We start from the raw sequence: 27,623 nt of genomic DNA, 5'->3' as shown, positions 1-27,623 counted from the left end.
TACGGACACCGACTATACATGAAAAGCAGCGGTAAACAGCCCCCCAGAAGTTAGGTTTATCACCCTATGGGGGGCCCAGGACCAACGTTTTTTGGGGGTGCTGTTACGGCCCTGTCTACAGTTCGCGACTCTCGTGTACTGGTTCCTATTTATTAGTATATTTATTATACATTATTATATTTCGAATTAAATATAACAGTAAGCAATCTATTCAAAATGCCAAATTTATTCAAGTCGAGTCGAGTCATTTTTAATTTTTAAGAAAATGACTCGAGTCAAGTCGAGTCACCAAAAAATCGCGGCTCGAGTCTGACTCGAGTCATTACAACCCTGAATATGAGCATACTTTTTCCTAGACTGCACTACATAGCATCGACCCATATCTAGAACGCAAGGCACCGTAATCTTTTTATTTGCCCAAAACATACAAGAACCACCACACAAAACGAGTTGTGGTAACAATTAGTAAGAATTCCTTTCGGCATTCAACAAGACAGTGGAAATTCCACGGCGAAACATCCAGATCCGGCCTTGACCAGTTGGCCTGCTACGATTCGTGCCGAAGGCGATGACAAGGAATCCCATTGACCTGCAAAGAGTATCGCATGCATATATTGGATGTCATAAGCAGGGCTTTGGAGCAGCCGTAAATGTTGAATTGAATTGAGCTTTCTTCTATCAAAATGATTGTCCCATATTAGCGGGAACAGAGTAGATATAGAAGGGCATTCACGTCTCTACTGAAGTACAAGCAGTGATTCACAAGTACGGAAGGCAAAAGTTACTATTTAAGCCAAATCATTTCCTAAAAGCTGAAAACTGTGAAGTAGAAATAAAAGTAGGAAAAAATCATCACAACTTCACAGGCGCGTAGCCAAGGGGGGGGGGAGTTTCGGGGGTCGGAACCCCCCCCCCCCCCCGTTAACGCAAAACCTATCCTTTTTTAAATGACCGTGACGCTAATACTCGGTTGCAATTCAATAAGTTGTATTATCAGTATTGCGCGCGGCCAAAAAACGAAGGGCGCGACCAATTAACGAAAGGCGTGTTGCAAATTGTCGAGATTCGTCCGTGCGCATTGCACTGCACAATAGGGCTCTTCAAAAATGACTTTTTTTCTCAAATCGTACTGGCTACTTGATAAAATTGTTAGGTTACCTAATTTAAGCCTACACACCAAATTTGGTTCAATTCCAGCCAGTAACCGCTTTGCTACAGGAGAACAAAGTTTCTATTCATTATATAAAAATAAATTATAAAAAATTTGAAAATTTTCTGTTCACCCCCTGAAAGTGTTAGGCTGTCTATAGAAGCGATGCTCACCAAATTTGGTTCAATTCCAACCAGTGAAAGCGGAGTTATTGCCGTCGAAAAATTTGCATTTGAATAAAATAGTATTTACGGCGAGCACAACTATAATAACTAAACGAAGAATCGGTCACCGTAAATACTATTTTATTCGAATCCAAATACATGGGTATTTTAGTTTAATTCTACCAGTAATAGTTAGCCATATAACTAATGATCGTCTATACCGAAATTTAGGAATATTAGACCAAGTTTGGCCAAGTTATAGCTTTGTAAGATTTGGTGGCCCATACCTACCCACTCTCCACTACTCCATAAAAGTTAAAGTTCATTATACTGACCATGTCTGATTAAAGAGAAGTAAGACACCATTTCAGCATGTTCACAAAGAGATGAGCTCTCAATACTGATGACTCTCGTTCGGAATATTAGAAGTGATGTCGTAATAAGACAGGAAGATATTTCTATTGAGACAGATATGGGCCAGGCTCTAGCCACAGGTGACAAAAAAGTAGCACTGCAAGCCTTAACTTGACCTTAAAGGACATGATATATATTTTTGTTATCAATGCTTTTACAGCATATACACCGACTCATGATATACATACACACCATCTGTGCATATGGATACCACGAATGCATGATGGACTAGGAAGGTGCAGAAACACCCGGTAAGGCTTTCCAAGCCTTCCACCACCGCTCATGCTACCCCAGTAATGATGATTGCCAGTGGGAAAGCCACAGATATCAGTTTTACCTATCAGGCATTTGGCATTGAATCCATGACCTATCGATTAAGCAGCCGGATGATCCACCATCACGCTATCTTGACAAAGAAGTCGCCAAATGACAAAAAAATGCACGTCAAACGCTCACCGTAAAGAGCAGCCTCCTTCAGAAACGACATTGTGCTTTCGTACGTCATTTGCTGTAGCGGGGAGGCGCAATCCGCCATACCGATTCGATTGAAACCCTTGTAGGATCCGGAAAAGCACATGTAGTCGGCGACAAGAGTTAAATGTCTCGGGTTCACTTGAATACCTGCGTAGAAACGTTGATTTGTCAGCACTGCGGAAATAAACTTGAAAGAAAAAAAAACACATACCGGTACCATAAACAGCAAAGACGTGTGCCAATGACTGATTTGCAGGAAATATTATTATAATGGTGGCATTGTGCGTGAAAATTGTATTTTAATGTTATTTTCACCAGTAGTGTATTAGATGCGTATTGTGGTAGATTTTTCTATTTAGGGTTTCCGAAAGCATGGAGATGGCGAAAGTGCTCTCCATGTCATTAAGGTTGAAACCCGATGCGCTGGACTCGGTTTGGCAAAATACGTTTTTTACAACTATTTTTATGTTTTGAGGGGCCAGGCCCGAGAGAGAAGGAGGGAGTGGTGAAAAAACGGGGGAAGAAAGGGGATAGTTTGAAAACACACGGTGTTCAGAATCGGGTACAAATGCCAGATCAGATAATATTGGTTGTGTTAACGTCTCTATGCACATTAACAGGTACCAGTTACAGAATATTAAAACAGATTTAGAATTGCAACTAATTTCGGTGTCACTATTGACGACTGAATCGTCTCTGGAGATCGAAAGCTGGTGGGATACTCATCAAAGGCATTATCTAGTATGATGAATGGTTAATGGTTAGTGTACAGCAAAGGTACGTAGAAATAATATGAACAATGTGCGGATGCATTCAGAATAAGGGACAAGCTGATTACTCACTCCGAGTGAACAATAAATGATTTCACAAGGGGGTAGAGTGGAGCTTGGAAAGGGGTTAGAGTTGTCTTCAATTCTATCTCGCTGGGGCGGTCACCACTCACCAATATTATATCACTAAATATAGTGACTCTAATGAAAACTTTTAGCCGGATATATATGGCCAAAAATTTCAAATTCATTTTCATTTACGAAATAATTTTTCCCCTTTGAGCTTTTGGACGAGACTGTTACGGTACTGATTACGAAATTATACCGAAAAGAAAGAAGCCTGCATACCGTAGACAGCGAACACGTTTGCCACTTCTCTCGAAATGACCCGGGAGGCGGCCTCGATGCCGTAAGTCCCCTGCACCGAATGAACGCAATTGCACTGCAGTCTTTTCAGGTCCAAGATCTTGAGTGTAAAAAGGATATTATCGTTACAAACGGTATCTTTGACAGGGTCAGTGGGTACGTTTCACTTCACCGCTGACTCGGATATTCCAGTGAAGCTACTCAGAAAATTACATGTTTACCACATTTAGTTATTAATATTGTCAAGCGAATAAACCTGTTTCCTTCAAATTAAACAAGATTGTGCTTACAGAGGGCAAATAAGCAGTTTCAAAATCGGATATGGTCGTAGGGTTGCATAATTTCGCAGAAAATCATAGGCGGACACATGAATACACAGGGCAAAATAAATGACAAAGCTGAAAACAGGTAAAATCATGCAAATCATATTCACACTCCTGACAACTTCACTCGTAGTAGTTATGCCACAAATGTCTCAAGACAACACGTATCAAATTGAAAGTACAAAAAGTTGCCTAAAAATCTGTCGCCCAGAGTAAGTAATCATAAGGATACTTGAGCACTCTTTCAAAAATTAGATATGCATAGCTACTGATCTATTTCATTGTAAACGCAGAGATAAAATAGGACAACGGTGGTTACAGAAAGAGCTGGCCAAAAGCGACTCACGTGCGGATATTCAAATAACTTATAAAAATTAATCCCCTCCGTCGCGAACTTGATGTCGTCCGGGTCCCGTTGATTTCTTTGCAGCACGCATCTCGTGATACCCCGCACTTTGCGGACGTACATCGACTTGGCTTCGTTCTCGACTACCGACACGATATTCAGTTGCGCGGTCGTCAACGGCATTTCGATGTCGATCTGTTAACGAAATCGGAATTACAAATCATAAAACGCATTCGTAAATCTTTGTTCATTCGAGACCCATTGATCGCAACATAACCGCTGTTCACTTCACTATCATAACAATGTTAGCGCACACACACACACCAATAGCTCTGGGCAAAATCGATAACCTGACTGAATGATTTGATACTAAATTTAGGATTAGGTGTCAAGTTGAGTTCTCTATTATCATTCATTACGACACCCTAACAGTATGGACGACTCGTTGCCAGTTCTGCATCACATTAAAGACAATTACGACTCGGCCTGATATCCGGGTTTGGCCACGATCCAATTCAGCTTGGGATTATTATTCCAATTGCTCCACACTACTAAGCTAGTGTCGAGTACTCCAATTTAACCATGCTGAAATAGTGAACATAGAATTATGACAAAGTTATGTTGGCCTATGCTGTCACGCGTCTTACTGACAAAGATAGTACACAATGCACCCGACACATGTCAGAGTTCATGAAAGCTGGTTGGGAACATCTCCAATATCCAGTGGTAAATACTTATCTGCGCAAATCATGATTTTTCTGCCTGCTTCACGTAAAAACAAAGGTTATTTACACATTAGAATACAGTAACATATTTCGGTAGCCTTAGAGCAGGTGCGAGAACTGATTAGCGATTTCTAACGGGGGTCAACAGGTGAAAAGGCTAAGAACCACTATTTTAGATATGTGGTCTACTCTAGGAGAGCAATAGGACTTCTATCACCCAACTTCGAAAGCACGAAAAACGCAACAGCAATTACGAGATATATTTAGCGTCACATGGTTCTGATATGTTTGCAATGTAAACCAACGCCCAGTGACGGATGCTAGGCAAGGTACAATCACTGTAGCAACATAGCTATAAATTGCTCACGCCACCATGAAATTCCCACACGATACGCTTTCAGCAGTTAATTAATACCAAATACATATGAAAAAGTGGGGCACACGACTTGCTGATATCTTGACATTTGGCACATGGCATACGAAAGGTTCCAGTCAGCATTGCTACATACGTGGAAGAAGCGATTTCTAATAGGCTACATCCCAAAACTACTGTGCTTAAAAGCATAAAATAAAAAGTACTGAAGTAAGGAGAATTCAAAGTAGATTTGGATGAGGTGCCGCATACTCAACAGCAGTAAATCAAAGGGTGGAATTTAAAGATAGATCTTCGCAATGATGCAAACTGACTGATTGCACTACGAAGGGGCTATTTTCAAAAATATATTGTGTCCACCATTCCCCGTCATACGTGGGCAACACACACACACGTCAGTATGAATGATATATGCACCTTCTATGCTACCTCAAAGAATATAAAGACAGCTCTATATCACATTAAAGATTATTTGGTACGCTGCAACTTGATCAAGAAGTCCCAGAAATGTCTTTATACAACCAATCAAGGTTTAAAGCTGTACACAGTGAAGGATAGTGTCAAAACAATAATTATCATAGATAAGAAATTCCTAATGGCAAGGAGTGTATAATTTCAGTATTCCAAATGATTTCTCAGTACTCGACACCAATCAATACAATGCGATGCTCAATTCAGATTGGAGTACTCGAATTACTGACCCAGCCCTGCTGATGACCTACGGTTGACGACCCTGGCTCAAACTAAAAATAAAATTGTACTGACCGTGCACCATCCGTTGTCTTCATAATCAAAGTTATACTTCAGGACACGAACCAAGGCAGTTCCGATATTGAGAACGTTCGCGATACGCTTCTGGACGTCCTCCATGTCTATCGTCTTTTCGGGCGCTGCAAAAACACGACAGGCTCAACACGAAACTCCATGGTATCGCATACCACACGGAGCGTTGTTTCTTATTCTGTAGCCAATTCACCAAATTCGATTAGACTTAGAATTATAGCTGCACAGTTTTCACCAAATTCGACAAGAATTAGATTTAAAGCTACTAATTTTTTCCAAAATAGAAAAATAGAACTAAAATTAGAACAAGATAGAACTAGAATTATAGCAGAGTTTTCTCCAAATTAGATTAAAATTAGAAGTAATGAATTTGTGAATTTGAGAATCAAATTCCGTTCGTATCAAGTCAGACTGCATCCTCATAAAGCAAGATGATCGCGAATGCTCGTAGAGCAAGCTTGGCTCGTTTTGCCCTATCCGGTCCTGCTGTATCATTTTCAGGAAAACCAGAAATAGGAAGTTAGTAATAGAAATTAGATTAGAATTAGAGAGAAACATTTCACAAATTAGATTATAATTAGATGAAAGAAACATTTCACAAATTAGATTAGAATTAGATTACTGGCGGTTCGCTCTATTGTCTCATTAGTAGGGCGACTTTTTTTACGTGTCAAAAGTTTGTCAAAATTGTTTACAAAGTCAAAAATTTTTTGCCCTCTGCATTTCCTTTGTACCGTAGACTTTGAACTGTCAATTAACTTATCATTTGATATTTTATAGCTTGCAGCCTGCTTTATAGGCCTACCGTTGTGGATGGCCCATTGTCTGCTCATTGTGAATTATAAACATTCAAATGGAACAAATAAGCTGACACGGTATTATGGTCAACGTACTGTAACATCCTAACTGAAGCGAGACTGTTTGGGCATTGCATGGCTCTTATATCAAGAAGCGCACGATGAAAAATTGTGATGTAGACACCATTCTCAGAATGAAGCAACACGCTGTTTCACAAGCAGTGTACGCACAACTTCAGTGTTGTAAGCCAACAACTGCTGCTGTTGAACGTTCTTCTCCATCCTTGGCAAACTACTTAGTAGGAATGTAGGAAAGTATCTTTCGTTGTACTACAACAACTTTTAATTATTTCTACCACAATACGCGATGTAACTACAGGAATTCTTCATAGGTCCAGATTTCGTCAAAATACTATTTTTTTCATGTAAAAATTAGTCATTTTTAAGACAAAAACGTTTTCCCGGGCAAACTACTCAGTAAGGACAGCCAGTTCCAACCGGGTATGAAGATTACAATTTTACCTTGCAATTGAATAGTAGCCTACATTCATATTGAAATAAACCCGAGTATTTTCCGCCGACACTCGTCAGGCGTAATCTTCAGCAACTAGTCGAGAAGTGGAAAGAACATTATATATCAACAATCGTATCACAAAATGTGACGTCACCAGCATGAAATTTCGAACGAGAGAGCGTTCAATGTACTATTTTCAGGTGGTACCCAAACTCCTTTTGTTGACAAGGTTTGGGTTGGTGTATTTTGATCAAAGTCGACTCCAAGGCACACAAATTGAAGTGTGAACGGCCCCTCCCAACGACGCGACACTTATATTGGTGTGCCTTGGAGTCGACTTCTCAGCCGAAAATATTTGGGTTTATTTCAATATGAATATACTATTCAATTGCCAATTGAAGTTCTGTACCTCCAAGAAGCTCTTCAAATTTTAACATGATGTGCGGAAACACCTAATTTGCATACAAAAGGTCAAAATTTGGTCAAAATCAAGTTTTTTTAGTGTAAAAATGTTCAGTTTTTTTAGGTAAAAAAATTGCCCCACTCATTAGAAAACAAGAATGATTTAGTTGTCCAAGTCTGTTTTGAACCGCTGGATGATTCATTACATTACATTTAGTTCAAATCCGCAGTTCCTAACCTTTCCTAAACCAGAGAACACATCTGTAATTGTAATAAAATCCCAGACATAAACAATTCCAAACCTTGCGAGTCGTTATCTTCTTTGCTTTCCATTGTTTCATTAACCGGCATCGGCATATCTGCTTCGTTACCTTTATCTTGTATTTCGTCTGAATTCAAGTGCAGTGATGTAGAAGATTGCTAATAGCTAATAGTAGGCTACGAAAAACTCTCGTCGGCTCAGCTGTACAGAAAACAGAATTTTACTACCATACAGTTAATCTAGTTGAGATTAATTCCGGACAGCAGTGTTTTCAAGTGCAGCCACAGATTCTACCACGGATCTTTTCGTAATTTTTGAAATGAACTTCATAAATATTTGGAACAAGGCATGCAGATGCCGGATGATACCAACTGGCGGGCGTATGTTTGACACCCCCGCTCTAAACGATGGAAATCTATATTCCTATTTCCAGATTCGAAGAGATTCCGAATTGACCAATTCGTTGTGCCGATCCCGAATCAAAACATCTTTAGAATGCAAAAAATGAATATTGTCAGACCTACCTTCTTCCTCCTCTTCGAAATCCTGACTGTTCTTCCCTCTCTTGGCGTCGTCTTCGTCGAAGGCTTCGTCCGCATCCAACTGCTCTTGACTAGGCGGTTCCTCCGTTGGCTCCGTCGTCTCAAGCTGAAAGAATCGCATGACACACGACTTGGTTTGGTATCGCAGACACGGTAGGTTCCAAACTGTGCGCAATCCAAAACCAACCAACCAGAGCACGGATGCCATTCGACAAGCGCAGTACAGAGCTTTAGACAGCCTAAATTCTGGCGCATGTTGAAACACATCATCAAAACCTCTCTAAAACTATATTGTCCTTCAGTCGTGATGCCGTAAAGGGATTGTGACAGAGGATACCTTTTTTAGGTATGAAATAGCCGAATCGGAGACCTACAATTACGACCTTTCTAAATTAGATAGCTTTTCTATCCATTAAATACAGTGGATAGTCAGTTGCTTTTCAGTCATGACAGTCTAATCGACGATCTATTTCGGTCTTTGTCATCCGAGATAATATGGCACACTCAACCGACCAAAAAAAACTTTCCGAGAACCGTGCCGACACAAGTTTGAAAGCTCTGTTCTGCATAAAGCAATCGGAAATCTCACCTCTTCGTCATCTTGATCGTCATTGGTGGCGCTTTCCGCAGAGTTCATTTGCTGCGTATAAACCATGTCTTCTTCAGTGCGCAATCTCAACTGCTGACTCAGAGATGTAACGAGATTACGGATGAACCTGGTTTCAAAGTTTGCTTGGTTATCGGCGAGTTTCAGTCTCGTAGGACGAAACTCTGGTCAGCCGCAACACGGAACGGATAGTAACCTAGAATTGACTTGTGACTTGGCTACAGCCCTGGTAGTAGAACAGGCAATATATTTTCGGCGCATAAAAGGTACATATTTCAACTTTCCTCATCATTCATGCTGTTGTGACGTTATGAGTGATACTGGCTGGCATCAAAATCTAATCACTCGGGCACCCAATTTCGCCCAGCCCTTATCCTAAACCATCAACCACGCGCAGATCGTCACTAGTCATTCCGTACCTGTGTTCGATGCAGTTCAACGCGAAAGCCCGCGTCAGGGCAAGTTCTTTCCCAAACTGTTTCTCCGGCAACAGTTCGATACGAATTTGCGAGCGCCGCGTCCGCTGTCGGTAGGACTGGTCCGTGTCGACGTCGAGATGTTCTTCGACCTGGATTTTGTGCAACACCTGAACGGGAGACAAAACATTAGTGTGAACCAGGGCTGTAATGACTCTAGTCAAATTGCTGAAGTAGCATAGCTAAACGATAGAATTTTCCACAGTAAATACTAATTTTTCAAATACAAAATTATTTCATGAGTAGCTACATTTCTAGGGGTTGGAAGGTATCTGACCTTGATGCGCAGCGTTTTTATTCATGCAACCTAACAATGTTATTACCTTGACCAGGGGTTTTCAACCTTTTCGACATCGCGACACCCTCTCAAAGGGAAAATAGTTCACGACACCCTATATTACTTGGAGTACCCTAAGTGGCGAGTAGCGTTGTGGTACGTTACACCGCTGCAACACAAATGGGTTGCACGTTCCATATCAAACCCAAAATCCCTTAATAAGTGTTGTAGGCTTATCTAGGTCAGTGTTTCTTAACCTTCTCGCCAGCGCCCTCCAAGGGCCGTTTTGATTTTGAAGGGGGCAGATGAGGGGGCGATATGAGGGGCGCTGAAGAAAAATTGCGTCGCAGTAGATGGTAAAGTATGAACATAGTACAACACAGCTCTATATATCCCTGAGTTGTCATTGCAAATTAGAATTCGACAAAATCTGTCTGACCTCTAATTTTTTGATTGCGCGTACGTGTGCAACATGTTCCATGTATATAGTGGTTTATTATAATTTTAATGTACCTTTAGATCGCTAATTCCCCATTGAAGCACTACCATCGTGCTACCTCGGGTTATTTTCCACAGAGTGTTTCAAACTAGGTATTTCATCCCTAAGCGAACAGCCTGTCGAAGTCGAGTAAAGAGGCAATGTACCCTTGTCAGAGCGAGAGTGAGAGCACTATGTACATTAAAGATGCTTTGAAGCTTTTAGGTCAAAATGATTTACTAAATATACTTGTACTGGATAACTACAAAATTAAATCTTCATAATATTTCTCCATCGTATCATAAAGGATGATATTGTTTGGTGTTGTGACCCGCAACCTTACACGAACGTTATAATGAATTGCTTTGTTTGCATTCCATTAATGGTAAAGTTAATTGACCAGATGGTACGAGCCCATACCTGATGGTTGTTAATGACAATCTTGATTTAGTCAAGTGGTCCTTGGCACGATTTAAGCTATTCCCCACCCAAAAAACCAATCGGACTTCGAACTCTAACCTAATTGTATTTTATACCGTTCTCAAAATACGGTGTGCGTCAAGACCCAGGCAATTTTCGAAAACGGGCGCTGGAGGAAAAAAGGTCAAGAACCACTGATCTAGGCTTATCCATGCCCTCTGATCTGCGTAAGTGGTAAGTCAGTAACAGTACATCAGTAATATTGGTCTCGTGTAAAGTGAACAAGCCAAGATTACGATAGAAGGTCTTCATCCTGCGTAATGTCGCTGTTCAGTCCCCGGTTCTGATACCGGTGACTAGAAAACAGGCAAACACCTACGGCCAAACCTCTACATCACGGCTCAATTGCTCAACTGATGATCTTTTTTTTTGTTATCACATTCCAAAATGCAGCTATGTGCGGGAGAGTCAGATTACCACCACCGTTGCCGGCGGAAACCCCGGTTCCATCCGTGGTAGTAGCAAGTTCCACCTATTTTTCACCAACCATACAACCGTACAACAAAATCGGTACCTGATGCAATTTCACAGAGGACAAAATTTTTCGCAGCTTTTCCGCCGCCTTCTCCCTGCCGGGAACGACCGGAACAAAGACCTGCGGGGTCTTGATTTGCTTGGAAGCTGTCATCAGGATTTCTCGCAAACTGTCAGGGAGAGACAATTAAAGTTGAGTCAATATCAATTGTATTGATTCTCGTAGATTGGTAGGAGTGGAGTAGCGAAACAATACGTCATTTTCACGTCGAGTTCATTTCATCACTGCTTCATTTCTCATCATGGTCGACTCGACTAGATAATCCTAGTTCTCTAAATGACTAATTAAATCGAATTGCGAATAATCCACTTCCAATACTATTTATTAAATGTTATTATGCTCTAATTATCATTCCTATCTAATTTCCTGTGTTCCTGTACATGCAACAGGAGAGCTGCATAGACATTTGCTATTCTCATTTCCCGTGACCATGAGAATCGACTACGGTTTGACACGAATGGAACTGATTCGATGTCAAAGTTATCGCAAATTCATCAATTCTAATTCAAATTCAGAGAAAAAATGTAAGTTTTAAATCAAATTTTAATACAATTTAGAACAAAACTGTGTAGCTATAACTCTAATCTAATTTGGAAATTTCCTGGTTGTCCAGGTCTGGTTGGTCAGACACTATTCAACCGTTTTCAATATCGTAATTACCTGAATAAGTGACTTGTGATGCAGATTTTGAATAAAGGTTTCACGATAACGTTTATTACTGGGGACGTTTGGTGTGCCTTTTGTAATAAAATAATTATGATCCGAAAGATGGGAGTGTCATCGTTTGAGCAAAGCATAAAATGACATGAACAAATGTCACAACCGTGATGATTTGCGAGATTTATAAGCCACCCTGTCATGAATGACACCTGGCGTATGCGTGATATTTTTATGGCCAACTCCAATAAAATCTTTCCATTCATAAAACGTGCGTCAGTCCATTAAACAAACGTGTCCACCAAATTTCTAATTGCAATTCGTAACAAAAACAAGGTGTCGGGACAAATCGCTACTCTCTACAGTGCAAAACTTCACACCTAGATTTACGTCCTTTTAAAAGAACATTCAAAAAGTATTTTTTCAATCAAACGACTGGACCTCAGTTTAGACTTGTTATCTCTTAGTATTCTATTCCAGTGGTCACGAATTGACCAGCGAACCACTGTTCTAATAAGCCTACTATGCAATACACACCGTGGGATACCCAGCGTTACGTTCATGTCTCCCCGACCGGCAAAATGAAATGTGTTCAGCGTCATCTGCGTCGAGGGTTCTCCGATACTTTGCGCGGCTAACACACCCACGGATTCGCCCGGATTGCACAACGCTTTCTGATACTTTAATGACAGGAACGCCTTCACTCTGAAACAAACGCGAGTGAAATATTATAGATGCTTTATATAACACAATTGTGGTCTTGTTTATACAGCCTATGGTTTTAGTTCAAGCGTTATTGTTCAAAGCAGGATTTTATTTTCCAAATTCCCAAGCTACTATTAGCGAGTATGTCAGAGTCGAGTCCTGGGTCATAAAACACTTTGTTCTGGTTTTGAGCGTCGATTGACACTCATATGTTTTTCCTACCTGCTCAAAGACGGCAACCGATTTTTCCTCTTCTCTTTCTTAGGCAGCCCGTCTGGATTTTTCTTGAGATAACTATGCAATTCGTCCCGAAACCTCTCGGTCATGGCGCCGAGATAGCAACCCGGAGGCAGTACCGATGATATTGGGTCCGGCGACCGCCTCAAATTGAAACTGTCCCGGTAGACCTGCCTTTCGTCGGCGGGCAGATTCCTCCATGCAGCGATAGCCTGGATTACCAAAATACCAACGAGAATTAGAGCAATCCCCATAACCGAAAGCTGTCGGTGCCAAAGTGTGTTTATTTTTAAAGTAGGCTACTCAAATGCAGAGGTGGTATAGCTATAATTATAATTATAATCTAATTTGGAAAAAACTGATTGTTACTACAACCACCTGAGATTTTGTCAGCGTCCCGTGTTCCCAAGAGAAATCGGCAAATGGCGACGTCCGCCGACTGACAATTCCGCGTTGCTTCTTGACCGACTTCTCCGCTTTTTTCTTCCTTTTCGCAATCTTCCGATACGTCTTCCACATCTTTTCGGCCGTTTTTGTGTCCATCGACGAAGACTCGATCGTCTCCATCGATGGTAGCTGCCCGGTTTCGGCCTGCGGCAAAAAGGAGACTCAACAGTCGATCGTTTGAATATATAATTTGATATTCGCTAGTTTTCATTTTTATGACAATGTTATGATAGCGATAAAATTGTATTGTTATGTGATACTTTGCCGAAGGTCTAATTAGTTTATGTTGAATCTGTTTATATTCTTGTTATCGCAAAAATGAGCAATATGGTTGTTCGAAAGTAACTTTGTATGCAGATAGATGCGAAGCTCAGTCGTCTCACTGGAATACCCAGAGAGGTCTACTGCAAGGAAGGCCAAAAGCAGCATAATTGCTACCTGCTAGTCCTATAACTGGCGACAAGGGTCCTTAAATTCAATAAAACTGGTCTTTATTCAAAATCTAATGTCACACTGATTCCGAAAATACAAATAAGAACTGGTCGGAACAACGGAACCACCCTGAAATACCCGTCGCAACAATCGGTTTTGAGAGCTATTTCGGAGTGGTTCCATTGCTCTGACCAGTTTTCAATTTGTATTTTCGGGATCAAGACGACACTAGCTTTCGATTAGGACCAGTTTTATTAAATTTGAACGCTCGGATCGCCAGCTACAGCACTACCTATTATGCTGCTTTTAGCCATCTCAGCAGTAGACCTCTCTGGGTATTCAAGGGTGACACCTTGTGTTGCATATCTATCAGTAGGTAGGAAAAATAATGTTCAGAGTATGTGGCTGCAACAGGCTATAAATAGCAACGATCGAGCAAGACTAAATAAACTTGACAAAGTGTAACCGCCGATATTTTGCTCACGCCAGCAAATGGAACATACTTCATCTTTATAATCATTAGGCCTGTTATTGTTACGATGTCATAACAGATATACCCAAATACTCGAAGATAACTAGCCTACTCAGATCTTGCGCAACCCCAGTTATGATTACAGAGGGTAGACCGATATCAAACTTACTTCAATATTATTGACGAGAAAGTGATGCTGCTTCAGGTCGAGGTAGGCCTCCTTGGAAACCTCAATGCCGTCTTCGCCGTAGAGGAACTGCATCACGCTCCCATCGCTGTCTCGAACGGTTGAATCATAAGCGAGCACAAGTCCCTCCAAATGCTTGATAAGGCATCTGCCAGAGAGTCGGAGGCAGAGTAAAAATTACAAGAGCAGGCGATAGTAATAGAGTTTCTGGTAACACTTCATGTGACTTGTGATTGTTTGTAAGATCAGTTCAATTCAGCAATCCAAAATGACATACAAGACATTGAACCAGAATCAACATCTCAAAAATCTAAAATCATATCCGAAATCAGCAAACCACCAAATAGCTGTTATGCAAACACACCAATTTCGAAACTACATTCATAATCTTGAGGCAAGGCAGCCAAATAAAACGCAAAATTCCATGTGTGGGCCATAAATTTTGAAAAGAAACATGTCAATACAATCAACTTTTCAAAAATCTACAATCACATTGACAAGCAAACCTTTGCAAATATCCCGATCTACTTGTTTTGACGGCGGTATCGACGAGACCTTCTCTACCGGCCATGCAATGGTGGAAGTATTCCTGCGGACGAATCCCTGTCAAAAACCTACGGAGGGAAAGAGACGGACACTTTTTTGTCAACATTAAGTCAAACTAGAAGTCCCGTACACCCGTACCTTTGAGATATGAAACCGCCGGCGCGTAGCGTGAGATCGTGCGGCAGAAAACTTGGCATCGATCGTCCAGAGACCATCAACGGCGGCCTCCTGCCTTCGAGCTCGATCTGTCCGAGCAGGCACGAAATCTGCATGCAGTTCACTTTGCCACCTTTGGCGCCAGCTAAACAGACATTATAATATAATGTCATTATGCTGTGTCATGAAATGCGTAAGAACATGTAGGTAGAGAAGATAAGAATATAAGATTGCAGTATCGCTACAACCAGTGGTAGTGCAGTTGACCTTGGTGTACTTAACTGTGTCTCAAACTCATGTATTTGGTGAGAAGGACATGTTACTAACTGTAGCAATAGCTAACCATGTGTTGTGTATCGCACCATGATATGGTAGCCTATCCTGATGTTACTTTCACATTGCACAAGCTTTACAATATTCTCTCATTGTTGCTCGACTATGTGTTACTGAGGCAAATTTGTTGCTGGCGTTGCATACACCACATTCATGATCACGAAATTGGCCCCAACTAAAATGCAGAATTCCATTATTGTGGTAGTATATCTACTCCAAGGCTACAAAGGTGGCATGGATCGGGTGAGCTTACAGAACGACATTCTTATTTCTAGAATTAAGGTGTTCCGTCAAAGTTTTCAGGGTAGTAACTTTTAATACTCAACTAGAATTAGAAGTAATGCCGTACATTAGATGTAGCAATTTCCAAGAGATGTCATTACTACTTCAAGTGTAAATATACATTGAAAATTGTAGATTAAGTAAGAGTGCACTTTTAGCAGTTAATCAATATCAACACAACATTGCGAATTGATGAGGGCAATCTCACCCAGTTGTTATGATAATTCCGATCTCAAAAGTGATGCAAAGCTAACGTACGAACTACTTTCTACTGCTCATCAAAATACCGAAAATGTGCCGAAAGTAATAGTTAAGCCTAAAAAACTGTTCAAGTGGAAGTGGGATTATCAGTATAACAACAACCACACGTGCGAGTTGCAAAATGTGGGCAATCAAGTAATCTGAAACAGTCGAAGCACTTACTTACTGACCTCTGCATGGCGGAAACAAACAATGAGATGATAGGAATAGGACCTTGTTTACTTTTATCTTTGATATTTTGCGGCATACACAACGACTCATGATATACATACACACGATCTGTGCTGATGCATACCATGAGTGGATGGTGTCCATATATGTCGCTGCACAAGGGAGGTGCAGATATAGCCTTGTAAGGCTATTTAAGCCTTGCGCCACCTCTCCGTGCTATCCCAGTAATTGATTCGAGTACTCGAATCTGAATTGAGTATTAATTTTAATGATTCGAGTCGAGTAGTAACAGACATTTTTTCGAGTACTGAAATTATCCGCTCCTCGCAACTGAAAGTTAATTTACTAACGAGAATTATAGTTTTGATGCTATATTCCACTTAGGAAGCCTTTAAACATTGATTGGCCGTGTCGCAGCCTACGAGACATAGTACAAAGCTACGACGTTACTGGATATGACATGTTCCTGAATTCATGATCATCCCACAACATTGTCAAAAAGTGCAATGAAATCGGTATGGTCGAAAAAATACCAAAGTATCTTTCATGTGTGGTGGCAAAAAGGTACATATTTGAACTTTGATATAGTACATAATCAGTGATACTCGAACACTCGACTCAGAGCATAATACGTGATTCTGAATCGAATCACTGAGGCACTCGATTTTGCCCATCCCTCCCTGTAATGCTGAGCGCCAAGCAGTGAAGTCATGGAAACCAGTGTCACTAATCAGGTCTTTGGTCTGACCCGGCCGGGGATTGAACCCAAGAGGCCAAGACTTACTGATCAAGAAGCCAGACGCTTCACAATCACGCTTATCTTGTCGGTAACGAATAGAAGCCAGACGCTTCACAATCACGCTTATCTTGTCAGTAACAAACTTTTTACATGTAAACATTTCTCTAGCGGAATACTTACACGTGACCATCAGCTGCAGGTTGTTGTTTGGAAAGACCTTCTGAAGACCGCGCCCGGTGCAATGCCGCGCTATACGATCCGTGACTTCGTTGCTGGCCGATTTCATCGAATGGTCAACTGCGGCGAGGCCGTCCCCCTTGCCGAGGACCTTGGACAGATGGGCGTCGTGCATTTTGGACGATGCATCTACAGAGCAAATGACCGTATTCCAATCTCAATGTCACTAAACACATTCTACATTCTCTTTACAAGACAAGTCACAAGAATGCTTTCTATCCGGGGCTCTGGAGCCCGAGCTTAGCAATGAAGTTCGGTAACAGATAAATACCAATCGAACACGGCAGACAGAGAATCGTGCAAACATTGAATATATTTTGTCTTAAATATCTATGTGCAAAGTCAGCTTAAGCATTCTTTAGTGATTTGCAATTGTACTGTTTTGTGGTCTTTCTCATCTTTTTGCCCACTTGAGCTTTGCTCAGGTGCATCGCACTTTTAGCTAAATTGGAAACTTATTTAGCAGGCCGCACACAACTGAAAATTGGCACTTCTGTCGAGCAACATTTTTCTATGTGGGTCTCATGTTACACACACCGTGGACACCAGGTTGGAAATCACGGCTTTGGATTTGAGGGTTGGGTTAGGGGTGAGGATAAAATATAAGAGTTGATTTCAGAGTTAGGTTGGTTGTTAGGGTAAGTTTTGAGGTTGTGACACCAGTGTCAAAGTTAAAGTGTGGCACGCTGACCTGTCGTTTGTCATTTGAGTCGCATGCTCGTATATTACAGGCAACCGACTGATCATCTGTGTTGGTAGCGGAGGAGTACTTTATCAAGCATTTACCTTGCGTGTCTTCCGTGTTAGTTATGCCGAACGCTTCGGCAACTTGAGCCGGGCCCATTTCGAGCGAGTCTGTAATAACGTCTGTCCTTCCGTTGTCTGCTTCCGCCGTCACCAAAATATCTTCCACACCTGTAACGGCATTATTAGCAACCATACAAGCAGATTCCATCGACAGAATAACAAATAACATATGTGCCGGGTCATTTTCTTTAGAATGAATCATTTCCGTGCAAACTACTAGGTATAATGGATATCTTCATCAGGGCAACAATAAGCAGGGCTAGGAAAAATCGTATTCAAGTAGGCTACCGTTGGGAATGGTAACATTACTGAATACATGACTCAGGATGTTTGAATATATAACTTTCAAAGGACCATAAATAGAATAACTGCAAGTTACGTGGATTGAGATGATTCGATCCTTTTCGATCAGATCTATTTCATGCTGCTTGCGACAATGCTGCATTACGATATGACGTAAGCAAGGAAAGATTCGATCAATTGAAGTGTGTGAATGTGAAAGCAATCGCAATTTGAAAAGATAGTACCGTATCGGACTACTGTAAACCCTTGGCTACGCGCCTGCCATTAATACATAGTTATTATTGTTATACCCTAGATGGCACAGGCGACGCATAAAACTAAATTAAATAGATTCATAAATCACTAATTCAGCACAATGCCTCAATTCTCACCTAACGTGAAACCGCGGTACTGTTGTAAAAAGGCAGTGAACAGCCGCGCCAGGCACGTCAAGAGCTCGCCACTGTACTGGCAACCGTACAATTCGTGCATCGAATGCACGAGACCGTAGGCATTGGCGCCGTACTGGTTTTTATCCAACACTCCGCACAGGAGTAGCGAGTTCCTGATGATCACCTGAAAATGAAATGTATTTTTACCTGAACGAAACAATTGATAATGTAAGGTATCTTAAAACATTCTAGTTGTTCTAGCCCAGTGATTCCCAACCTTTTTCGACTCATTGCCCCCTTATCAAGCTCGACATATATTAATCGCCCCCCATATCTTCCGACCCGAGAAAGTGGCATAGATATATTAAAACCCAACTTGGAAAAGTAGATAATTCTAGCTGTATATGCCTAATTGGAATAATTAGAGCTAAACGGAATATTTTGTGAAATGTTTCACAGCTCTAATTTCAATTATAATCCAAATCTTCAGTTTTTCTTACGCTTATGGGAATGAACTCACATTTCGTATGACCTGGACTTGATTTTTGTTAGAAATCTTTACAATTCGGAATTCCATTCAATTTCCAAGTTTTGGCGAATTCGGTAATTTTTATGCTAATCTAAATGTGTACCAAAACGAAACTGTAATTTGGAGGAACTGAAAATTTTCTGGTCCAAATCTGTAAAAAAAACTAGCTTTCATGCAGTATAATTTGAAGTAGTAGACAGCAGTGCAAAAATAGCTGTTGGTGAATAAAAGTCATACAAGTGGAAAATATTTGAAGAGCTTTTTGGAGGTATAGAACTTCAATATGCAATTGCACAATATATCATGTTGAAATGAACCCGAACATAGTCGGCTGACACTCGTCAGGGGTTGTCGTCAGAAACTGGTAAAGAATTGGTAAGAAAATTGCAAATCAACAATCGCATCGCCAAACAGGATTTGTAACCAGTAGGGTAGCAACACGAGTGGCACTGTGCTGAGTCACCGCTTGCCAATACCGAAAAACAAATTCCTACCTGCGACTCACACATCTCCGACTTGCGAATATTAGCCGGCCTGGCGTCTGTGTTTTCCCAGTCCGAAAAGCGGATTTTCGAGAGGGTCGTCAAGTTCAGCAACGGCGCTCCGGTAGGAATGATGTTCATCAAAAGCGTGCTGAACACCTAAATTCAAAGTCATAAACATGTAGGACATTGAATCGAAAAATCATTGGTACCGGTACGTCAAGAAACACAGCTTTGCAAACAGTCTCAATTTTAATGTCGGAGTTGCGTGACTACGATATTTACAATACTTCTCTGCTTTCAAATCTTGCGGAAGGCGTTTAATCAGGATCTGTTCACGCCAAGTGGAATTTTACTGGGTTGGATCAACACCATTAGAGGTAATGTGGTTTCTAAAACTATCTGATCACTAGGGCGATTCAAAATTAGGTCAAAATTGTAGCGTTAGGTCAAAAAAAGTCAAAATTGTTTACAAAATTGAAACTTTTTCGCGGCCTGCATTTCGTTTGTGTTGTAGATTTTGCACTGTCGGTGAACTTATCATTTGACATTTTACAGCTTGTAGCCTACTTTATAGGCCTACAGTTGTGCACGGCCCATTGTCTGCTCATTGTGGATCATGAACATTCAAATGAAACAAATAGGTTGATATGGTGTTATGCTCAACTTACTGCAATATGCCAACTGGAGCGAGACTGCGTGGGCATTGCATGGTTCTAATATCAAGAAGCGCATGATGAAAAATTGTGATGTAGACACCATTGCCAGAATGAAGCAATGGTTTGTCAGCCAACAACTGCTGCTGTTGCACGTTCTTTCTCCATTCTTGGCAAGCTACTTAGTAAGAACAGACACTTTCTACACAAGAATGTAGTAAAGTTTCTTTCGTGTACTGCAAAAAAAAATTTTCAGACCAAACTATGCTTCGTAAAGACAGACGGCTCCAACCAGAAATGAAGATAAGTAGTACAATTCTAACATTATGTCGGGAAAACACCTTATTTGGATACGTTAGGTCAAATTTGGTCTAAATTAAGATTTTTAACGTCAAAAAATGACAAAATTTTGATTTTTATGTCAAAATCTTGCGTTTTTAGGTTAAAAAAATCGCCCTACAGATCACATTTAATGGAGACGAGAGGAATCTGCACCTACTAATAAACGGTCACTTGATCAATAGTCATGGTCGCTGGACAGTTAACCAGATCTATTACCGTGACTATTCTTCAAGAGTTCAAAAATCATTGCAATCATATTAGATCGATGTTATTTACACACAAAAGAATCAAACATCCGCATGTGAATAACTCCATTCCGTCTCAACCCCTTGAACATCGAATTAAATTTTTGCAGAAAACAACACATCACCTGTTTTCCGGTCCACAGCATCTCCGGTTTCAATATCGTCGGCGGAAGAAGAATCAACTTTTTCCGAATGCCCATCATCGCGTTGGTGCACAACTGCAGATACTGTTCTCTGTTGAAGCACCTGTCGCAAAATATTATGCCTTCTCGTCATGAGTCAATTGTCCCTACAAAGTACATCCAATATAGTGTCTTGAATTTGAATATGGGCGAATGAAGTTGACTTGAATTCATAACCGGGGTTGGGCACAATCATTCGCGTACTGTATCGGGTACAGCATCAATTCTAACGATTCTAAGATAGGAGTCAATTTGCCAACTAGAATTATAGTTACATTACTGTTTTACACTGCGACTCTGTAACTGCCATAGGTCGTAATGTAGAGTAAGAACATGTACTACAAAGCTTATCACGATTACCTCTGACGAGTGTCAGCCGAGAATATTCGCAATTATTTCAATATGAATATAATATTCAATTGTTTATTGAAGTTCTGTACCTACAAGATACTCGACTCGAAGCTCAATACTTGATTCGGAATCGAATCACTGATGTAATCGATTCTGTACACTGTACAGCCTTAAGTTTAACCAGGCCTATTCAATGATGAAAGTTTATTGCTGAGCTGTCGGTCTTCTTTATTGCATTTGAAATTATTTCGCTAGAAGCTTGTAGCTAACACCCACTCTATCCGCTCAAATCGCAAATATGTTAGCCACATAGACATCCGCTGAGAATTTCCGTTTCAGCCATTCTTTACTCGTTACAATTAGATTTTAAGAACGCAACACATACCTTCCTCTGACGGACATGTGCACCCCGGCCACCATGTGATCTTGAATAAGCCCGCTCAGAGGCTTGCCGTCCTTGCCCGACAGATACTGAGAGTTGGTGGACATCAGGTTGTAAGCTTCCGAGCGGCACAATTCGTCTTGCGGGAAATGCGCGTTCATCTCGTCGCCTGGCCAACGAAAATAGAAGCCGAATTGACAGATACATTCAAAATTTCACCGCCACAACAACAGAGCTGGACACCCGGCTTGTAATAACTCGAATCATGACTCGGTCTGGGCCATCTTTATACATGGAAAATGACTGGAGTTGGGTTACCTTGTTTATTGACCAGACATTCAATGCCTTGCCTATCACGAGTCATAAACCAAGTTGAGAAGAAATTTCTGTGAGGTATTAATCCTGATCGACCCAATGCATTATCACAAAGTGCTACAAAATAGACGTGGTCCAGAAATGAAAAATTACTTTCGACAACATGTAATTGGCAGTATTTTCATCATGACCGAAAATAGGCTCTATTTTTAAACTTTCAGGGTCAATATTACCTTTAAGTGGTAGCCAAATACTGCACTTGACTCTAATCTTAATGCTTGACTCAGATGCTGATTTTACCCAGCCCGACCAAATAACGAGTATCTCACCATCGAAATCGGCATTGTAAGACTTGCAATTGGCGTAATGCAAGCGCAGGGTTTTCTCCCCGGGCAGAACTCGGACCTTGTGGGCCATGATGGAGCCTTTGTGCAGGGTGGGCTGTCGATTCACCAGCACAACGTCGCCGTCCTGAATATTCAAATCGTTTTCTATCAATTTTGAAATCTCCCAGTTCCATCAAACAGGAGGGCTCAAAACCTTGTTGCCTCTTTTATACGAAATTCCGACGTAGCTCAACGAAAAAGGAGACATGTCAAGAACTTGGTAGTTTCGAGATATATTTGTAGGCGGACTTGCATATAACTACACTAATTGTAATTTGAAGAGCTTCTTGGAGGTACAGAACTTCAATATACAATTGAATAGTGTATTCATATTGAAATATACCCGAATATTTTCGGCTGACACTCGTCAGGGGTAATCGTCAGCAACTAGTAGAGGGAGGGGCCAATCACACTTCCATTTGTAGAGCTTCTTGGAGGTACAGAACTTCAATATACAATCGATTAGTATAATCATATTGAAACAAACCCGAATATTTTTGGCTGTCACTCGTCAGGGGCAATCGTCAGCAACTAGTAGAGAATTGGAAAGAACATTGTACGTCAACAATCGTATCACAAAATATGACGTCACCAGCATGAAATTTCAAACGAGAGAGCGTTCAATGTTCAATACCATTGTTGATATACAATATTCTTTTCAATCCTCTACTAGTTGCTGACGATTACCCTTGACGAGTGTCAGCCGAAAATATTCGGGTTTATTTCAATATGAATATACTATATACTTGTAACTTACGAAATATTTTTATGCTCTAGTATTGCAAAGAATGTTACAGTAGCAGCAGTTAGCTAGAGCACAAGACGAGCCAATCTCTGAATGAGCTCTGATATGACATGAACTGAAGCAGATTTTTGTTGTTATAATGTGAATAGCCTACAATTCATTCTCCAAGTTCAGTGATTCTAATTCCAATCTAATTTCAAAAAATGTGTGGCAACGTGTGCCTGCCCCTTAAAACTCGAGACATATATCAAAACATGGATTCGGTCAACACTTAACAGAGTTACGTGGCGCAGAAGACAGATTGAGGAGTCGCAAGAATTCTAGATACAATATTTTGTTTCTCTGCCCGTGCCTCATTATTTCATAGCTAAATAACCATTATAATTAACAAATGCAAACTTGAGATGTTGATTACAATCAAGGTTCATTTTCAACGACTATTTCTTTGTAATTAGACAATTTTTCGCACGCAGGGTCAAGCAACAATTTAAAAACTATGATTTCTAAATGCAATATACCAATTTCAGTGGCAAGATATCCGGTTCTTAAACTTGGAATCGAGGCAATGGATCACAGAATTGACATGGAGTTACGCTCGGGCACGCTTTGTAAGATCGCATGATACAGGCATAATTCCAAAATATATTCTCAATAATTTATCACAGCTGCCCAATTTGAAATCAAAATAGACAAACATACACACTGCAACACTCTGCGTCGCTTTTCCAGCACCATTTCTCCTACTAGAGGGGACTAGCGAGTCAAAAATCTAACTTTCAGATGGCTAACCCCATCACCATGAAATTTTCACAGTCGCTAGATGTCGCTATGCTATAATACAAAAAAAAAAAAAAACATTGTTCTACTCTTCAGATTGTGGATTTGAGGGAGAAAAAATGCACCGACACGGGGAATGCGAAATCTCAAAATTGTGAAGCCCTCTTTTCAATATACCGCCTTCTTCAAAGAGTACTAGGACAGTGCTGTGTTACGCTAAAATTTGAAGGAATATGTGCAACCCCTCTTGGATAAATTCAAGATTTCAAATTTCAAGTCAGTTTTCCAAAAGGTTTGCTGTGAACCTCTGTAATTCAGAGCAAGGTATACCTAAGCCAAACGACTCTAATTTAGCAAAACATAGGTGTTGATGTTAGCTTTTCCAAAAAAAAAAACGAGTGAATACTATACGACATATATATCACACAAATTTTTGATTTACCATAAAGCTGTTCAACAAATTTTCACAATGGAGAAAAATAATAAGAAACATTTTACCAGTAATAAAGATACTAAACCGGTGCGGATCAAAATCGAAATTATGAAGTTTTTAGTTACATTTTGGTTAACATAAGGCCATGAGGCAAGAGTATGGGTACTTCGTTGATATTTCAAGCCAAGAAAAAAAAAGAAAATTCTGATGTTTTTTCTAAATTGGACTTGCTAGTCCCCTAAAGAGACGCTCGAGGGTGCAATTGAGTGTCAGCCGAATTCGGGTATACTTCAATAGGAGTATACATTTCTCGTGTTCCGTCAAACGAATGCAGTTCACCCACCTCCATATGCCTAAGAACGATTTTGACGTCTCGCAATCCGTCTTTCCTCGTTTTTCCATCGCCTTCCGGGGCGATCAGTTGGTTGGCGATTGCCTCTCGCTGAATCGGGTCGTCCGCTTTCAGTAGTATGCTGGACCCGTCCTCTTTACGGACCATGGTAGCGCCAGGGTAAATCTGACCATAAGTATTGTAATTTGAATGAAACATGCAAAATATCGATACAATTTCGAATGGTCAACTCTTTCAAAACAACTACAAGTATGGAGAGCAGAGAAAACATTTTACATCCGAATAATGTGTAGCAAATAATGAGCTACTGAGATAACAAATATTCCAACAGCCATAACCTTCGGTCCGTTGATCACGTTCTGCCGCAGCTTTTTAACGTTCCAAGACGTGACAGGCGTGGGGTAAGTCAGTTTGGATGCGAAACACAATGGCACACCGATCTCGTTCGTCGCGATGTACGGGTCTGGGGAAATAACGGACCGCGCGGCGAAGTTCACTCTCTTGCCCATCATATTCTTGCGAAAAAGTCCTGACAACATAAGATTACACTGGTCAACAAAACGAAAAAAAATTTTTTAGGCAGAACATCTTAGAGTCGTTTCTGGGGTTTTTGAGGTTGCTGATTACGGATATCGCGTCAGTTTTGTCAGATTGGCTCTCTGTCAGAAGATATTTATACCCCTAAAAAGCCCAAAATTACTGTATTTACCCTTAAATATTTCACTTGGTGGGAGGAAAATCGTAGTTTTTTCTAATTTTATACTGCGCATAAATGGCTAATCGACTATGAAGAACCCTCATGTCATTCTATCAATATTAACACGGCATGATGTGAAATATCTGTTTGTCAAAAAAGCAGTTTGCCAAGACTAAAAATTGTACTTTTCCAAAACCGAAATTCATCTTCTGTATCAATTGGTGATTGATGATAACCCTCAGCGTATACTGGTTGGAATTGAGACACATTTGGTGTGCAGCGTTTTCAGGCAACCGAACAATTTAATCGGTGAATGCCCGGGATCCGGAGAGAAAATATATTTTTGATGTATTTTTCAGCTTCTAGGTGCTCAGCTGCAGACATTTTGTTTAATTGACGATTGATGATACCGTTTTTCTTTTCCAGCTTCTGCTTGATGCCCGGGCATTTCTCGGACACGTCCTCGCCGCCTTTCGCGAAAGATTCAGAGTCGAAAATAAGGTTGACGTGCTTCTGTAAACGTTCCCAACAATTCTCCAGTTTGTCGGCCTTGGTTTTACCGGGTATGGCCGCCAGCATGTCCCAACTTTTATCGCTAATCTAGAACGAAACAATATCGTGCTCACCGGTGTATACATGGTTAGAAGTGAAATGAGTATTATTGGTTGGCTGATAATATCAAGTCAAGTTAGTCAACACCATGGTTTGAAATAAATATCCGTATTGACAATTAAAGATAAGAGTATTGGAAAATTTCGTGACGTCACAAGCTTTGGAGCCAGCAGAAATGTAAAATCGTTCCAGCTCCAGTGCCGGGGCTCTCTTTGATCATAGATTAGCTCCATCTCTATTGTTCATTGACATCACTGGCTACTCGAGTCATTTTTCAAATGCATAAAATGACTCGACTCCAGTCAAATTGTGTACCGTAAACCAGGGTAACTTTGGAGAATTTTGAACAATTCCGTTTGGTATCTCAGAAATGCTGGGGTGCTGGAGGCAAGTTTTGTGTTTTTAAGGGGTCATGGAGCATAGATTAGAATTACCTAATCCAAAATCTTCATGGTCATAAACAAGTACCGTAAACCGGGGTAACATTGGACAATTTTCAACAATTCCGCTTTGTATCTTGGAAATGCTAGGGTGTAGGGGAGGCAAGTTTTGTGTTTTTTTGGAGTCATGGAGCAAAGATTAGAATTAACTAATCCAAAATCTTCATGGTCATAAATAAGTACCTTATATTTGTAAATTATCCGTGTCCAAAGTTACCCGTGCATGTGGGGTAACTTTGGACAATGTAGTTTTTTGTATGCCTTTACCCTCTATTGTTTATGAAACCTCGTAAATGAGGCTTATTTGGTAAGAGTGGATGAGAGCAGTGGCTAAAACTGAAACAAAATAGTATATTTCTGGCCTATTGCGTGATTTTTACCTTACCTTCTAAATATCACATTTTCCACTGTCCAAAGTTACCCCATTCTGATAAACTTTTACGGGGTAACTTTGGACATCATATTTTCTTGTATTGATCTAAGGGTGAGCCCACTGAGATTTTTGCCATGGATTAAGACTACTTAGAGGTATCTGCTGCCAAGTTTTGAATCTATGAATCACATGCTAACTATGTTTGGTTGTAAGAAGTTTAACGGCCACAAATTTTGATGAAATTGACCCCCTCCATTAATTTATCAATGTTGGGTCAAGTTCATCTGGTAGTGAAATGAATCCACCTTTTATTGGGACTACATGTGGTACTTTTGCCTCATGAAAAAGAATTGGACACCCAGCGGCAACCCTTTTCCACCAATAACCATTTAAATCTTTTATTGCTTAGTGTCCAAAGTTACCCTTAAGTCCAAAGTTACCCCGGTTTACGGTATTGACTCGACTTGAGTCAACTTATGCAATGACCCGACTTGTACTCGAGTCATTGCGCAGGACTCCACCGCTGTCATATGACTCGAGACCAGGACGGCCAAGAAAGGCATTTCATTGTAACTCTGAAGAATAGTAAGGTTACCACATTATCGGTATTCTGTCCATTGGTCCTGATATTTGGAAAATGGAAACTGTGAAAACTGAGAAAAATTGCGATATTATGAACGTGTGCCATTCTATATCGCTCGAGCAGAGTTGAAAAAAGTGGGT

General features: G+C 40.6%; 1 protein-coding gene across 1 annotated transcript in view; it reads right to left on the bottom strand.

Annotated features, from left to right (window-relative positions):
- Positions 1-391: 391 nt before the first annotated feature.
- The window catches only part of LOC145448996 (DNA-directed RNA polymerase I subunit RPA1-like), a 43,933-nt gene continuing 16,701 nt past the window's right edge, over positions 392-27,623 (bottom strand). Inside the window, exons 10-35 of the mRNA XM_080327453.1 lie at positions 25,886-26,075; positions 25,117-25,307; positions 24,770-24,943; positions 22,415-22,556; positions 21,774-21,939; positions 20,981-21,101; positions 19,625-19,771; positions 18,602-18,785; positions 17,907-18,035; positions 17,064-17,249; positions 15,080-15,242; positions 14,902-15,009; positions 14,378-14,543; positions 13,236-13,448; positions 12,843-13,069; positions 12,453-12,620; positions 11,238-11,367; positions 9,432-9,598; positions 8,995-9,121; positions 8,388-8,511; positions 7,904-7,990; positions 5,871-5,995; positions 4,008-4,202; positions 3,321-3,438; positions 2,185-2,349; positions 392-589 (exon numbers count right to left, since the gene is read on the bottom strand). Coding sequence (XP_080183579.1) covers positions 486-589; positions 2,185-2,349; positions 3,321-3,438; positions 4,008-4,202; positions 5,871-5,995; positions 7,904-7,990; positions 8,388-8,511; positions 8,995-9,121; positions 9,432-9,598; positions 11,238-11,367; positions 12,453-12,620; positions 12,843-13,069; positions 13,236-13,448; positions 14,378-14,543; positions 14,902-15,009; positions 15,080-15,242; positions 17,064-17,249; positions 17,907-18,035; positions 18,602-18,785; positions 19,625-19,771; positions 20,981-21,101; positions 21,774-21,939; positions 22,415-22,556; positions 24,770-24,943; positions 25,117-25,307; positions 25,886-26,075 — 4,017 coding nt within the window. The 3' untranslated portion in view covers positions 392-485. The remainder of the gene's footprint in view (positions 590-2,184; positions 2,350-3,320; positions 3,439-4,007; positions 4,203-5,870; positions 5,996-7,903; positions 7,991-8,387; positions 8,512-8,994; positions 9,122-9,431; positions 9,599-11,237; positions 11,368-12,452; positions 12,621-12,842; positions 13,070-13,235; positions 13,449-14,377; positions 14,544-14,901; positions 15,010-15,079; positions 15,243-17,063; positions 17,250-17,906; positions 18,036-18,601; positions 18,786-19,624; positions 19,772-20,980; positions 21,102-21,773; positions 21,940-22,414; positions 22,557-24,769; positions 24,944-25,116; positions 25,308-25,885; positions 26,076-27,623) is intronic.

Source organism: Botryllus schlosseri, chromosome 10 (assembly GCF_051294905.1).
Source record: "Botryllus schlosseri isolate E-star chromosome 10, Bs_hap1, whole genome shotgun sequence".
Lineage (NCBI taxonomy): Eukaryota > Metazoa > Chordata > Ascidiacea > Stolidobranchia > Styelidae > Botryllus > Botryllus schlosseri.
The sequence above is the reverse complement of the archived record's forward strand: the minus strand, read 5'-3'. Positions and strand labels throughout refer to the sequence as shown.